General features: G+C 45.0%; 1 protein-coding gene across 1 annotated transcript in view; it reads right to left on the minus strand.

Moving 5' to 3' along the window:
• KDR (kinase insert domain receptor) overlaps positions 1-15,979 on the minus strand; it is a 32,410-nt gene extending 16,431 nt beyond the window's left edge. The window contains exons 1-16 of the mRNA XM_014945645.1: positions 15,814-15,979; positions 14,217-14,307; positions 13,506-13,702; positions 12,223-12,347; positions 11,730-11,898; positions 10,370-10,509; positions 10,007-10,175; positions 8,100-8,211; positions 7,843-8,006; positions 6,697-6,853; positions 4,922-5,042; positions 4,221-4,329; positions 3,145-3,489; positions 2,401-2,547; positions 2,114-2,245; positions 346-452 (exon numbers count right to left, since the gene is read on the minus strand). Of these exons, the coding sequence (XP_014801131.1) occupies positions 346-452; positions 2,114-2,245; positions 2,401-2,547; positions 3,145-3,489; positions 4,221-4,329; positions 4,922-5,042; positions 6,697-6,853; positions 7,843-8,006; positions 8,100-8,211; positions 10,007-10,175; positions 10,370-10,509; positions 11,730-11,898; positions 12,223-12,347; positions 13,506-13,702; positions 14,217-14,307; positions 15,814-15,865 (2,337 nt within the window). The 5' untranslated portion in view covers positions 15,866-15,979. The remainder of the gene's footprint in view (positions 1-345; positions 453-2,113; positions 2,246-2,400; positions 2,548-3,144; positions 3,490-4,220; positions 4,330-4,921; positions 5,043-6,696; positions 6,854-7,842; positions 8,007-8,099; positions 8,212-10,006; positions 10,176-10,369; positions 10,510-11,729; positions 11,899-12,222; positions 12,348-13,505; positions 13,703-14,216; positions 14,308-15,813) is intronic.
• Positions 15,980-16,318: the final 339 nt, after the last annotated feature.

Consider the following 16,318-nt stretch of genomic DNA (forward strand, 5'->3'; position numbering starts at 1 on the left):
TGCCATTTTCTCACTTTGCAGTGTTTCACCAGTTCCCAGAAATGCCAGGCTACCATTTCCCTACACCATGTCATCATGAGAGCAATCATCATTAATTACTTGCACTTTTTTTTTTTTTTAATAAACAAAACCAGCTGAAACATTATTTCTCTTGCAAGGGCCTGTTCAATTAAAAACAAATTTCTGTGCCCCCGGTTCCAGTCAAGAATGTTATGGCATGGAGAGAAAAAATGTGTCTGTTGATTTAAGAACAATGGAAAGAAACAACACAAAAGGCCTCAAGTCAGCTCTCATTTGTCATGCAAGACCAGCGCTGATAGGACAGTACGAGAATTTTTTCATTACCCGCTTAACGGTCCGGAGGATGATTACAAGAAGCAACCAGAAGAACATGGCAATCACTGCAGTGCCAACGAGGATAATGAGCTCCAGATTTGTTTTCTCTTCAGCGCCTGGGAAGAAATAAATGAATATCTGAGTGATAGTTGGAAGCGTATTGGTTTTGTTCATTCATTAAAGGAGAGAATGGAGGTCCTTGTTCTGAAGGTTCGTTTTAAAAGTGCAACATGGAGCAAGGAAACGAAAGCAAAGCAAAACAAAACAAAAAGCTTGGGGGTTTATGTTGGAATATTACGCTGAGTTTCATGCTGGTTTACACACCACCCAATTTCTTACCATCAGCTTTGTTCCAAGGACATTATCTGGACCATTGGAAAATAATAAAAGTAAATTCTCATGTTTTCAAATAAATCATTGTTTTGGAATACTCAAGATCAACAACTCCTTCTCCAGAAACCAAAAAAAAATCCATCATATAGTAAATAAGTGCTGAGAGAACAATCTCTCTCTTGTCTCTTTACATACTTCATCTGGGGCATGAAAAAGATGTGGTTCTACAACCACACATGAAAATAAGGACTTATTTACAACATCCCTTTTCCCAGTAAAATAGTCTCCAGCAGATATCACTTGAACACCTATCAATGTGCAAGAGCAGCTCTCTTTTCCAGCTCCCGTTCACCATATCATGCTCCCGTATTTCACCCCTCACACCAGACAAGTTTTCCTACAGTAGCACACTCTGTTGCATGACCCCAACGAGCTGCACTATAAATTTCCTGGAGTGAAACAGTATGTCCTACACAGATTTCTAACTTTTGCAGACATGCCCCAGCCATATTTACCACATCAGCTGAAATCTACATTGATGTCAGCTGCAGATAATTTCCACCCCATGTAAACATATTGCTCAACGTCTTAATGTCCTAATGGGACTATAAGAATAACAGGATGCTGCTTTAATTACCTTAACGGAACAGATCGGACAATCACCCTGACTTATAAGACAGAGGTTTGTGAAGGATTCAGTGCCTAAATTTTGCAAATATACTAATATAAAGGGCAAGGAGTCTTTAGCTCAAGGTTTCTCATTGCAACTCTTGGTGGAAAGACGATTATGGTTCCATTTAATCCAACTGAGGACTAACCTCTTGTTAGAGTTTATCATTTATCATTGCAAATTGCCTTCTAGTGTACCCCAATAGGACATGTGAGAGATAGGTCTCACAAGCACTACTTTCAGAGCCTGGTGGACTAAGGCTAGAGTCCCCTAACCCAAAACTGCTACCAGTTCCTGTCACCAAAATGGGGCAGCCATCACAACAGACTGCACAAAGTCTTCACTCCTTTTTTCTTAGATGCTATGACAGTAATTAGATAGTTTTAAAAGTTACAACTGTTAAAAAATGTACTATAACAATTACATTGCCAGGACAATAGAGATGCCCCGCGTTATCTGCAGGTTTAGGTAGGCTCTGTTGCATAGATTTGCATGCCACGTAGACTGGCAGAGTTTTCTTTGCAACCACAAGAAAGACAGATTCAGCTTCTGTTGAAAAGCACTAAACAACATTGTGGAGAAGAAAGCATCAGACTCAACAGCTGGGATTACAATGGCCATGACAGCACCCAATTTGAGCTTGATGGGAACGGTCAGGACTTCTCGCAAATCTCATGGTGTATTTTCAGATCTCCCATCAGGATAGCCAGTAGTTTTTTCCTTTTAGGGATTATAAAGATTTCATGCACACTCAGGAGAGAAGCTAACACTAACCTTCCACTGAAAAAAAAGCCATTGCTTTTCTGCATCCAAGGACATTGCAGGCAAGGCAGGTGTAGAGCCCTCCATCTTCTTTCCTCACTCGACGTATGGTTAGGGTTTTGTTTCCATCTTTCAAAACAATACCTGGAAAACATCATGATTCTTTTAGTTCTGCTATTTTTATGCCACTTTTTGTTAAAAATTCAAAATGAGGCTCTTCATGGTAAAAATCAGCAGTGAGTCCCATGAAAGAAAGCCCTTAAGTGATAGACAATTCATAGCAAAGGAGCAATCCTCACCTGAATCTTCAACAAGGGTTTCGTTATTTTTAAACCACATGATGTTTGGAGGAGGAATGCCATTCGCTGCACATGACACTTCTATGGTTTCACCAATGTTTGTTGTTTGATTTTCCAGATTTCCTACAAGTGTGGGTGCCATGGGCTCTGTTGGTTTGAAAATATGGCAAAATTACTGACCACAAAGAAAATATCTATTTTACTAGCACTTGATGGCACTCTACATGCTTGGCCAGGTAACAGTCTCAAATCTTTTTATAACACCAATAGCCACAGTGTTCATGTTAAGATCATAGTCAAATTTCCACATGACATGAAAAAATGATGATAGCCAAAAAAAATGTAACAGTATTGATATAATCTGCTTTAAATGGTTTAATTTGTAACTGCACAGGCTGCCGAGGGAAGAAGGAGTAGGTGAGAAATTTCTTCCCTCACATTTCTATTTGCACAGTCATTCTGAGGAGTCTGAAACAGCTGGTCCATCAGGTGTCCACCCAGGACAGCACAACATGGTGGCTCACTCAGTGTTTCCTCACTGGTACTGATGAAATAAATGGTAAGTCCATGCTGCCCAAACAAGCCTCAGGCTTCTGTGCTACAACAATTGGTCTAAATCTATTTCACACACTGAGTGCACCATTGAGCCAGCCCACCCAAGACCTGAAGATACCAAAAATTCACACTACTGCACTTATTTTCATATGCAACCACCCTTTTTGGTTCACAGGAAGAGATCCCTACCTTGGACAGTAAGGTGCTTCACCAGGCAGTGCTGTGTTTTAGCCTTCTTGTCCTGAGCGATGCAAACATAGTCTCCTCCATCCTGGAGAGAGATGTTTCGGAGGATGAGCTCTAGGGTGACATTTTCACCGTTGGTATTGGAAACTGTGGCATTCAGCTTCTGGAGGGCATTGAGGTTCTTGCAAACAGGCATGGGCAGCCCTCCAAAGGGAGTCTGCGAAGTGTGAGCACTGAGTTTGTACCACGACAGCTTCTCAAAGGTGAATTTGTCTGCTGTGCATTGCAAGGACATGTTATCTTTCTCTGTGAGTTGATTCCGAGGCTGGAGATTAATTTCAAGACCTCCTGCAAGTTAAAAAAAAAAAAATCAAAGAAATTCCTATTAGGTTGCACATTTTGTTGCCAACACTAACTTGAAAAAGCCTTTTTACAAATATCCTGACCTTATCCAATTGGAAATAAGGAAACAAAATACTGAAAAAATCAATCAATCGATCAATCAATCATCTAAAGAGTACAATCTCATTAAAAGCAATACATTTAAGAAGGATCAAAGGAAGGCCTGTGTAATGAATACAGTTCCTCTTCCTATAGAGACTTACAGCATTGTAAGGTGATTCTTAGGATTATCTTATAGACTTGGCTTAAAATAATATTTCAGCATCTGAATATGGGGACTGATTTTTAAGAAGACAAAAGCTCTTTGCCATTGTTTTCAGAAACATTAGTCTTAACTTCTATGGGACATCTTTACTCCTTTTGTGACACTACCATAATTGCTCTGTAGCTCTTTTAAGCGACTGCAGAAGCCTAATAGCAATCACTCTCGGGACAGCAGTGCCCATTTTGCATCATTTTCATGGGACTGCCACTCCACGGATGCCAGCAGAACTAATCATTTGGCAGCACTTAAGTGCTGACTTTAAAGACTGCAGTAGGAAGACCTTAGGAAAACCTAAATTCCTAAAGAATGAAAGGATTTTATAAAGGGCGGGAATCAGACGACAACATTGAAACAGGGAAAGGGACAAGATAACATTAATTTAACACGGCTGTCCTCAACAGGGAATACTTACTGGTGACGTGAAAGGAGATAACTCTCTCGCTCGACCCAGCCCTGTTGGTGGCCATACATCTGTACAAAGCAGACACATTGGCTGCTTGGATCACGAGGGTGCTCACGTTCTACGAAAGAACAACCGAGGAACCTGAAGTGCATCCATGACCCTGACCACCCCGACCACTCAGCAGAGTGCTCTGCAGGTGTCTGCACAACCAAAAATCCCTCCAAAGCACAAATGAGAAGAGCACGGTCCCCTCCTCACGTCTACATTTTTGTCCTTAAGTATGTAACCATCAGACAAAAGAAACCAAGAAAAAGCAGCCAGCCAGAAGGCAGACTTTGTTATATGTGTTAATAAATGCTGCACCCACAGCTTTTGCTGCTCTTCAGTCTCTCCTGCTTCTGCCTATTGTGGTTAATCGTCAAGATTAACTCAACTAACTTCAGATTGCTCAAAGGTAAGCACTGAAATCTAAGTAAGTTCTGTTCATCAGTGGAGACTCGCTCGGGGTCACTGTCTGAAGGACTTGAAAATGGGTATCTATCTCTGCCAAGTGGCTTCAGCAGGAGCTTGCAGGACTAGCTGAGAGCAGACCCCCGACTTTAACCTCTTTAAGGTGAAAAGAGTCTCGTCTCTAGTGATATATTTCCAGATACGTGGACTGCTGAACAGGGCTAATCATCCCCGACCAACAGAAAAGAAAATCTGCTCACCTTTGTTTTCCCAGCAATAGTAACGACTCGGTTCTTAATTTCAACCTGATTCCCACCCTTTCTCTCTGAGATCACTTTCCATTTTCTGCATGCATAGGGATTGGCTCCTGAGCGAACTTTCCTGAGATATAAGTAGAGATATTTATATTAGATAAGACAAATATTTGCCCTTCGAGAGAGTGGTTTTGTGCTCTTTTTAGAATATGTAGATATTTATCTATAAATCAGACACATCACTGGCCACAACCTGCATATGGGAGGGAAGGGTTTGTTTCTGGAAACATTTCTATTAAATTGCAGCCTATAGCCTTCTGAGACCTTTGTGCTCTGTAAAATAAGGAACCCCCAAGCCTAAAGGTGAATTTCCTAATTAATCTGCCTGTGTCAACTCAATCAGGATGCTTGGAGGGAAGCAGCTATTCTGGGAACAAACCTCCATTCATAAATGGATGATTCAAGTTAATTTAGTTCAAAGGAAGACAGACGAGACATAGAAATCACTGAACTCCCTACAAGAATTTCTTGAGGACAGTAGCCGCTGTGTAGGAAGCGACCAGGCACCAAAGGAAGAAACTAGTGGAAATCACTTTAAAAACAACAACAGGAAAGAAGAAATTTTTTTTTATTTATTTTTTTTTTCCTGGCCTTTTTTTTTTTTTTTTAAAGGAAATCTGGGCTTATGGCAGGCCCAGATAAGGGAAGCTGCGTGAATCTCAGTCAGGCACTCTCTCTATCATTCCCCAACATCAATCAGTGCACATCCTCCCAGATACACTTTCACACAGATAAGGAGCACCATTGCACTCAACACTTGAGCGTAAAAAAAAAAAACAAAAAAAACAGCCACCACAAGGATCTGTAATTAGCATAAACAGCAAATTTCCTCTGTTTGGGATGCAGTTTTGGGGCCTGCAGCCCATGGGGAGGTCTGAGGGGAGGGCACACAGATTGAAACCCCACGAAAGACATGATGCCCTTCCAGAAAGCATGATGGCAGCGTGAAGGCATTGCCAGCTCCTTGCTGTGGGTGGCCCTTGCCTCTGCCGACAGCGATGACCTCGGCAGAGCCTGCCGGGAACAATCTGCCTATTCAGCAGAATCATAGAGTTGTCTAAGTTGGAAGAGACCTTTAAACATTAACCTAACACTGACAAAAACCATCACTAAACCATATCTCTACGCACTACGTCTACCCATCTTTTAAATATCTCCAGGGATGGCAATTCCACCACTTCCCTGGGCAGCCTGTTCCAATACTTAGTAACCCTTTCAATGCTAAAATTTTTCCTAATATCCAATCTAAACCTCCCCTGGTGCAACTTGAGCCTTTTTCCTCTTGTCCTAGCACCTGGTACTTGGGAGAAGAAACCAGCCCCCACCTCTCTACACCCTCCTTTCAGGTAGTTCTAGAGAGCGAGAAGGTCTCCCCTCAGCCTCCTTTTCTCCAGGCTGAACACCCCCAGCTCCCTCAGCCTCTCCTCATAAGACTTGTTCTCCAGACCCCTCACCATCTTCGTTGCCCTTCTCTGGACCCACTCCAGCACCCAGCAGCTCAATGTATTTTTTGTAGTGAAGGGCCCCAAACTGGACACAATACTCAAGGTGGAGCCTCACCAGTGCCAAGTACAGGGGGAAAACAATCAACAGTCTTTTCTTCACTGGCCATTGGGTTTGCACTCAGTACCGAGCCTGGACAAGTGATGCACCCAAAAAAACCACCAACGCAACCATCCCTCAAAAGCTCCGTAAGCCACAGAAGATGGGTTAGGACTCACTGGGGGCTGAAAGTGCACTCCTCCTCCAGCTGCCAGTGCCAGAGGATGGTGGCGGGCAGTGGGACAGCGTAGACAGTGCAGGTGAGGGTCTGCGTGGAGCCGTACTTGTAGGAGTCAACAGGGGCCAGCAGCGCGTTCTCGCCAATCTGGGGGGGGACTGGAGGAGAGAGCAGCAGGTTACACCTCCCGCTGATGGCTCCCCAATGCCACCACCTTAGACCCACAGTGACTAATTCACAGAGTGCCCCACATCCAATCGCAACATAGAGTATCTCCAAGGATATAGAATCATAGAATCATAGAGTCGTCTAGGTTGGAAGAGACCCTTGGGATCATCGAGTCCAACCATCTACCCTACTCTACAAAGTCCTCCCCTACACCATGTCCCTTAGCACTGCATCTAAACGGCCCCTAAACACAGCCAGGGATGGACCTGCGCAACTCCTGAACGAACAGGCCCTCAAGACATAGTGCTTAAGAGTGTCCTATAAACCCTCCTTTCATCACCTCCTGGTTTAAAATGCAGCCCCACCACCATGCCCAACCATGAAATGCATATTATTCCCCAGACCCGATCCCACTGCACGTAACCTCCCTGCCCTTCCCAAGACCTACTGGCTTCAAAGCATGGGGGCTAAGCTGTTTCCTGGTGAGCAGAGAGGAGGAGGAAGAGGAGGAAGGTTGCACGGGGCAGGTCAGAAGAGGAGGGACAGCCTGCGTGGGGCAGGAAGGATGGGCGAGGCGGGAGAGGGTCAGGATGGAGCAGGGTGGGGGAGGACTCCGGCAGCACGGCCAGCAAGGAGGGCAGGAAAAGAGCAGGATGCAGAGGCAAAGGAATAATATACAGAAAACAACAAAAAAAAAAACCCACACAAAGTATCATCACACACCACCAGGACCCTGCCAAAAAAAAAACCCCACACAAAGTATCATCACACACCACCAGGAGCCTGCAGCCTCTCAAGCAACACGTCCTGGGGCCAGCAGAGAAGGGCCACCTCTGCCTTCCCTGGGCTGAGGTTCAAGTGCTCTCCTCCCAGTCACCGACCCCAGTCTTCACTTCTCTGGGATGAATTTAATTCTAAAAAGGGTAATACATGACATCCACACATGAAAGAAAGGCACCTTTTTTGGTACAACACTTACCATTCACAAGCAGGGTAAACATATGTCTCTTCTGCATTTTGTTGGTAGGGTTGGTGAGGACAACAGTGTAATTCCCAGCATCCTTTTCAGTTGCTTCAGTGATCACTAATGTGTAGCCAAGTTTCACTGTATGATTTGCACTGATGGCTTTTCCATTTTTATACCTGAAGGAAACACAGAGCACTTTGAATACTTTAGAGATTTACCTTGACTAAGAATAACTCACTTTTCCAAACAGCTCGTGTGCCGATCCTTACCATTTCGCCTCTGGTGGAGGATATCCTTTAAACTTGACAGGAATTTTGACTGTATCACCTAGCTTTGTCTCGACCACATTCTCCATCCTCTCCAGGTGTATAAAAGGACTTTCTACAGAAAAATCAAATGAAATTGTCTTTCCATGTGGACAAAAGCATAAGTGGTTTTTGTTTTGGTTAGCACTTAGCAGATGGCGAATAGAGGACAGTGACAGGATGCCACTGGTAAAGCACAGTTGGCTCCAAACTGGGCTCTGGAGAGAGCTGGTGGGCTCTGGACCCACCATAAAAACCCAGTCCTTTCCCTCACACAGAGGAGCAGACCAGTTCCCTCATTGGGGAGCTCTGGAAAGCAGAGACAAGACTCAGCTCTCAAGATGATGTGCCAACTGCCAGACCTATATATATATACACACACATAAATATGTATATAAAATATAGATATCATAAAACTGGCTTGATCTACTCATTCCAGGAAATAATAGTCTTCAAAACTACAATGTGATAAACTTAGATACTTTCAGCCTCTTCTCAAGTACGCATTTGAACTGTTGCAGTCACAGAATACTTTGGAATTATTTGCATTGCTTGTTAAAAGTTACAAACTTGCATTCAGACTTAGACAACGATTAGCCTTTTGGCTAAGATTTAGCATGGTATGGACTTAATATCTGGTACCCCACCATAAAAACCCAGTCCTTTCCCTCACACAGAGGAGCAGACCAGTTCCCTCATTGGGGAGCTCTGGAAAGCAGAGACAAGACTCAGCTCTCAGGATGATGTGCCAACTGCCAGACCTATATATATACACACACACATAAATATGTATATAAAATATAAATATCATAAAACTAGCTTGATCTACTCATTCCAGGAAATAATAGTCTTCAAAACTACAGTGTGATAAATTTAGATACTTTCAGCCTCTTCTCAAGTACACATTTGAACTGTTGCAGTCACAGAATACTTTGGAATTATTTGCATTTCTTGTTATAAGTTACAAACTTGCATTCAGACTAAGACAACGATTAGCCTTTTGGCTAAGCTTTAGCATGGTATGGACTTAATATCTGGTACACTCACTATAGCATATGGTCTGGTTTTGGCTCCTGAAGAGAAATAGAAAGAACCCAGGAGAAAATTCAGTCTATCTTGAATCACTGTGCCACACAGTAAATTTGAATGTTTAAAAAAAAAAGAAAAGAAAAAGACCCATTAATATTCTGGCCCCTGAAATCAGATCTCAGGAAAACCAGTCTCCTTGAAAATATAAACCCTTTTGTCTGAGTCAGTGATTAAAAATGGTCCGTTCTCATGCAGGCAATTTTTTTTCTAGAAGCAAGCTTGTGGAGCTGCTGGGGCTGTGCCCGAGAGGGGCTTGAGAAAAGGCTGTAGGATGTGGCCTTGTACTTATCTATGCACTTAGCCAAAGTTGTTTCCTTTGCATCATTTCCGTACGATCAAAACTCCATTCGATTCATCTATTCATAATGTAAAAGTTCAAAGTTTTATTTTACTAGCTTCATTCATGCCCACCCAGACTCTTGTCCCGCAGTGCCACCAGAATCCAGCCCAAGTTCACCTGAGAACAGGAGACCTATATACAAAAGTAATTTACACAAATTCAGCTTTACAGACCTTTGGTCAACACCAAAGAGGACCAGAGCCTTACTTCAGCTTATTTTACTGCCCATTTTCCCGTTCTATGGCTTTCAATAACATACAGCATCCTTTAAAATCCTATCATTAGCTAAACTTGTGGTATAAAAATAATCTTACAGTGAGTGCAAAAGAAATAGTGTAGCTGCTGTTCTGTTCATTTGATTCATCCCCAAGATGCCTCCGAATCCCAGCAATCAATCCCAAATCTGAAGCAACCAACAAAACTGAAGTGGAAGATGCCATACCATGGATAATGAAGTAGCTGCTGTTTTTCATGTTCATCCGACCACTGGACGCTGCGCAGGTATATCGACCTTTGTCACTTAAGGACACGCTGTCGATGGTAAGAGTGCTTACAAACTTCTTCACTTCTCCTGCCGTGGTTTTTACATCCCTTATGGTGGCACGTTTTTCCTGCAATAGATAAAAGACAGAGGCGTTTGGGAATTTTATTGTTATTCCTCCTGTCACCCTTTGCACACCTGTATATACCAGCAAATTCTTTGCGTGTTATCATCTCCTTTCTCAATATGATAAAGGGGGAGTAACATTATACCTAAATCAAATTTCATTGTGATGCTGGCACCTTTAAGTCATTATGGAATTACCTTGATGGAAGGGTAGTCCCATTTAAAATCGATTCCTACGTTCAGCTCCGTCCTCACGGTGCAATTGAGAACGAGTTTTTCTCCCACTGCCAGCTCTACTTGGTAGTGCGGGCTCATCGTCAGGTCATAGATGCGGTATCCTAGAGGAAGAAAAAGGCACACGCAAAACACGGGGGTTAGAAGAGGTTTCTTCACAGCACTTGGCACCACATTTCCCACACGAATTCACCAAAACCCCAGCTAGAAAGAGGCCCCTCGATGCCCCCGTGCAGTATGATGATGGGCGCATGAAAGAGCCTGGAGAGAAGGGATGAGACTGCCCTGAGCATCTCCCATCTGAGAGCCACGTCAGACACGTATGCACTTGATCAGAGCCCCCTTCCCCCCCGGCAGGAGATGGTGACCCACATAGTTCCTCTGCCTTAGACACCCTCTTCTCACCCTTTCAGGGGAGACCTGAAACTAAAAGAGATATATCCCCCTCCCCAGCAGTAAGCAAGAACCTTATTAAGAATAACAGTTTGGCGCTGGCAAAACTATCCAAAGTTTACTTCGTGCAATAAAATATTTAAAGCATTCCAAAACATCGTATTCTGAATGCAGAAATTCTGCAGAAATTCTGAATTTGCTCCAAACCAGAGGGAGGACTTGTGAATTTGGTGGAGAAGCAAGAGCCTGCGGCACAGAGTAAGGGCTGGAGGGTTGCTGTGCCTTCCTGCCCAGCAAGGCGAGACTGCCTTGGTGCCACCCGGCCACTTGAAGTGGTCACCGTGTCCTCAGCCAAAAGAGAAAAGAGCTGCAGTTTCAGCTCAGGCTTGAGCCTCCACAGAAGCCTCACATGATTTCTGGGCTTTGATGAACAACTGACAAAATACACCAGGAGAGCAAAAACCTCTGTGAGCATCAGGACACAAGCCTGAAGGAGAGAAGACAACCTAGCTCTTAGTGTGACCTTCAGATCCCTCATTCCCCTGGTAACCCCCCACAGCAACTCCCTCCCATCTGCTGCTGATGGATGCCTGCCTCTAATTCCCTTCAACTATGACTTGGATCCTGGATACATGAATACAGAACAGAGTGATTTTAGGAAAAAGGCTTGCATTGTTAGGAAAAAGAAATAATCCTTGGCATCTATGTCAAACGATAAAAATAGAAGCACTTATCCCAATGATCAACCAGAAAGAACACAATACATTGCATTTAAAAGAAAAGTAATATCTATCACAACATTCATTTTGCATTAGCTGCATTGTCAGTATTGAATAACCCCAAGTCCAACCAAATGTAATTGGTTCAGTATGTTGTAGAGAGCAAAATAACATTGGCTATAGGGAAAAAAAAACCCCAACCTTTGGCTTACCTACAACTGCGACTATGTATATCACAGACTGGTAGCTTTCATCATCTATTTTAGCTTCACAGAAGACCATGCCCGCGTAGTTGATTAAATGACTGGGTATAGTGAAGCCTTTCTTATTATCCCACGAAATCGATTTGCCATCAGGAACAAATATCTTTTCTGGATATTTCTGTTGGAAATATCGATAAAATACGTAATCAGATTAAAAAAAAAGAAAAGAATATCAAACAACCCTGAATTTTCAAGCCCAACATTTTCTGTAACCAGAGGGCCCCAGTTTTAACATCCCAGCTCAGGGATGTTATATCTCCCTTTCCCAGGTGATCACTCCGCATTTTGAGAGCACAGGATCACTCACCTTGTTATCACAGGCTGTAAACTCCCAAGGATGGAAAGAAGCTTTCCAGAAATGTATTTATACTTCAAGCAATGTATTTATGTCACAGTGATTTCATCTAACTCTTATAATAATAATAATAGGCTTTTTCCTTACCGCATGTAGGGACACGTTGAGATTTGATACGGTTCCAAGGCAGGGCACTACCACGGTTTTATTCTTGGTGATGTATACGATGCCAAGCTGATCACTAACTGAAGTCACAAATGGAGATCTGTAATCTAGAAGAATATTCGATTGGTAAATGGATATCATTTGTCATGTGATTAGGGAGAAAACTTTTTCAATTTTGTTTTTCCCTGTCTACCTCTTCTGAAATCAATGTTATTCTTTTCTATGTGGTAAAATACTTAAACAATGACACTAAACAGAGGGCACATATTTTGAAAGATACCCCCCTCTCGGTTTTACAATATTCTCAGAAGAGTTATCAGCAGCAGCCCGCACTTTGGAGAATAGCTTCCTGCCACCACAGTCTTCATGCCGACAAAAATATCTGATTTACCCTCGTGTGACTTTCCTTGCATAAGTATTGCAGGAAATACCAGTTAAAAAGCAGTGAGATGCTGCATGGGCTCCCCCAATGGCAGCATCCTTGTCAAACTCAGATACACACACACACACATAAAGTTCATGATCTTATACAACAAGCTAACACATATACATAATAGCACCTCGCTTTTCAAAATGGTGACTATAAGTTAACAATAAAAAGGAAACAAGGTGCATAAGGAGCTGAGTGTGAAGCCATTAGTGCAGAAAAGCAGATGCCTCAGTGAATGCACACACTTAAGCTGAGCGTTGTCACTGGAGGGACACTCAGCTGCGCTGCCACCCACACGACTGACAGCAGGAGTGGGGAAGCTTTGCTCTTTCAGCCTCAAGAGATTTTACCACGATAGTCAGCAAATGTATGGAATTTTATGGTTTGGGTTTGCTTACGGTTTTTGTTGTTTGGTTTTTGGGTTTTTTTTTAATAGATAGTACAAATTGTAAAAGTGATCCGATCTGTCATTTTTAATAAAGGTACAATCTCTGCCATCCTCCCTCCTGTGAAACTCCTGCTGAGGTCAGGAATCGCTCTGCCTTCACGAGGACAGGCTGGGAGCACGGCAGAGACATCTGTGCTCCATTCTGGGTGGAGGAGGAGAGCAGACCAAGCACTGTGTGTGGCAGGACAGCTCAAAACTATAGCTACAAAGGCTTTTCTACTGATGGCAACTAATTCCTGGCATGTAATTCCTCAATAGGAAAGCAATAAAAAAAACCCAGTGTCACAGGATCAAAAATTCTAGGACTAATGAATTTCAATGTCAAAACTTCATATCCCTTTTTTCTCTTGAGGGGAAGAGCCACCTGAGAGCTGTGTAAGCACTTACCTTGAACGTAGACATAGATGGTCGTAGCTGCCTGGCTGTCCCTGTAAAGGCACCTGTAGTCCCCCGTGTCGTTGCCGATGACTTTGAGGACTGTAAGTGTCTTGCAGTAGGGGCCGTCGCTACAGTCTGTCACAGAGATACGCTTCTCAGCACTGCTCTGGTTGCTTGGCCAGGACCACTCCACTGGTCTCTGACCACTGGGAAAGCAAATGTTAGAGGAGCGTGAGTGTGTGATGAGCAGCAGTACCCATGCCAAGGTGGCCAACCCCTGCCCTGCTGCCCTCTACGGCTATGGAGAGGAACGGGCTTCATCCCATCACATGGAGCATCAAGCCATGAAGGGTAAATTCAGGTAAACCGACCTATTATTAACATCTATAAGGGAGTTAATTGAGATTTACGTTCTGCTGAATCTAAGTGACACAGCTCCCAAAAAGGAGCGTGACGAGCCTGGCCCACCAGTGGGCTCCAGGAGGACACAGCTGATGCTTCCTCCTCCCGGCCACCCTGCGCCCCCCAGCTCTCCCTTACTGCAACCTTCTAAGGTCATTCCTAAATTCTGCCCAGGAAAAAGCGAGGTGGGGGGGCACAAAGGGAGTGGGGAGAAACAGGAGCGATGACAGGAGAGAGACCCAATCATCTGTGATTCTGTACAAAACTCACTTCATAAATTACCCCCTTCAAAATCAGGCTGGACAGGTTGGCCCTTACCTGCAAGTAATATTTAGGGTGTTATTTGCCGTTATTGTGAGGACATCTTTTTGGATGCTAAGGGTTGGTTGATCCAGAGAAATAAGTAAACCTGCAAAAACATGTAAAAACCCCCTCAAATCATTGCAATAATAAACAAAGTAAATGCCACTCAATCAGAAAAGCATTCCATACGGGAATATGCAGCATGTTTTAAGTGGACACTTTCACATCACCTACTTAGCAGTGAAGGGTAAATAATGACTTTTCACACATCCCAGAAAGTTCAAAAACTCTGTCATAACAGGAAGCGAAGGCAGATGGTCAGGAGCTAGCTGCAGAGCACTACAATTCAGCCAGCCAGGGTGGAGTTCCTGTTTTCTTGCATTGCCAACTTCAAGGTCTAACAAGAGGATGTGGGACATTGAAACCAAGTGAACCTTCATCTGATGATCTCACTCCCTGGGGAAAGGGATTACCAACTTTTCTTATAATAAGTTGCATATACTTACGTTCTTCGAGACTGCGGATCAATGAACTATGTCAAGAAACTATGTTATGGTTTGTCACAAATTCGAGATCGCATGAATTCATTTTAATATGATTTATCTCTTTCCTCCTAAGCAGTTAGGCAAAAATCTCTCTCTACCAGACCTTAGCTTTGCAAAGGCTTGCAATGGTGTCCACCCTGAGCCACCAGCACTTGTGAGGGCTGTGATCTGGGAGCCAGCACTCACCCAGAGGCAACAACCCAACTTGAGCAACATTCACAAGTACCAAAAGGAGAGATTTTTGGTCCACCATCAGGAATCCCACCTCACCAGGGTGAGCCACCAGCCCCAGCCGGGACAGCTCAGCCAGCTACCACGGGCAACAAGAAAGCGTGACCAGACCGGGACCTTCCCTATTTCCCTAGTATTTCCCCGAGCTTTAATCACTGGCACCCCGAGCAGGTTCTTCGCTGATGACGGGTTTCCCGCGTTTGGCTCCAGGGACATTTTGCTCTCGGAAACCACGGCTGATGCTGGAGCCAAACGAGCAGGAATCTACCCCGTGGCAGGCAGCCCTCTCCAATGGGCCAGCATCGGCCGGCCAGGCAGGAGAAGGAGGGCAAGAGGAGAAGGGAGAGGGAGAAGGGAGAGGGAGAAGGGAGAGGGAGAAGGGAGAGGGAGAAGGGAGAGGGAGAAGGGAGAGGGAGAAGGGAGAGGAGAACGGGATGGGAGAGGACAGGATCGGAGAGGAAAAGGGAGAGGGAGAGGAGAGGAAAAGGGAGAGGGAGAGGAGAACGGGATGGGAGAGGAGAGGATCGGAGAGGAGAGGATGGGAGAGGACAGGAGAGAAGAGGATGAGATGGGAGAAGAGAGAAGAGGAGGGGATGGGAGAAGAGAGAAGAGGAGGGGATGGGAGAAGAGAGAAGAGGAGGGGATGGGAGAGGAGCAGACAGCAATCCCGCAGCATCCCGCCCCGGGGCTCGCACTATCTCACCAGCCCTGACAACCCCAAGGGAAACCCGCGCCGTTCCCCGCACCCTGTTACCCCCACCACCCTTCTCCTTGGAACCCCGTGGGGCTGCCGGACCCCGGCGGCTCCCCGACGGGTCGGTTCCCCGAGGTCTTACCGGGAGCCAGGCACAGCAGGACCGCCAGCAGCCGCGCCGCACCGAGCTCCATCCCGCCGCCGCCACCGGGGGCTGCGGGAGCGCCAGGAGAACCCTCTGCCCGACGGCACCGGCAGCAGAAACCCAGCCGATCCCAGCCGGGCTGAGCCAAACTGAGCCGAGCCGAGCCGAGCGGATGCGGGGATGCGGGACCCCGGCCGGCAGCGCCGCCCCAATTCTCTCCCGGGGGGCGGGGCTTATCGCCGAGGCCCCGCCCACCCCCACCCCGAGGCCCCGCCCCCGCCGGGATGCTCTGGTTGGGAGCCCCAGGATCTCTCCCCACCTCTTCGGAGAGAGGGAGCCTAATGTGACTTTGAATCAGCGTTATTAACGGGGAGCCCTGAAAGAGGAGTTCCTGGGGTCCCCCTTTGGGGAAAGAAACCCAAATTAATGCTTTGTCCATACACACGGTCATAAAGACTCTGGGGGAAATCAGTGCACCAGCACTCATAGATCCATAGCTAAA

Source organism: Calidris pugnax, unplaced genomic scaffold (assembly GCF_001431845.1).
Source record: "Calidris pugnax isolate Ruff unplaced genomic scaffold, ASM143184v1 scaffold58, whole genome shotgun sequence".
In the NCBI taxonomy this organism is placed as follows: domain Eukaryota; kingdom Metazoa; phylum Chordata; class Aves; order Charadriiformes; family Scolopacidae; genus Calidris; species Calidris pugnax.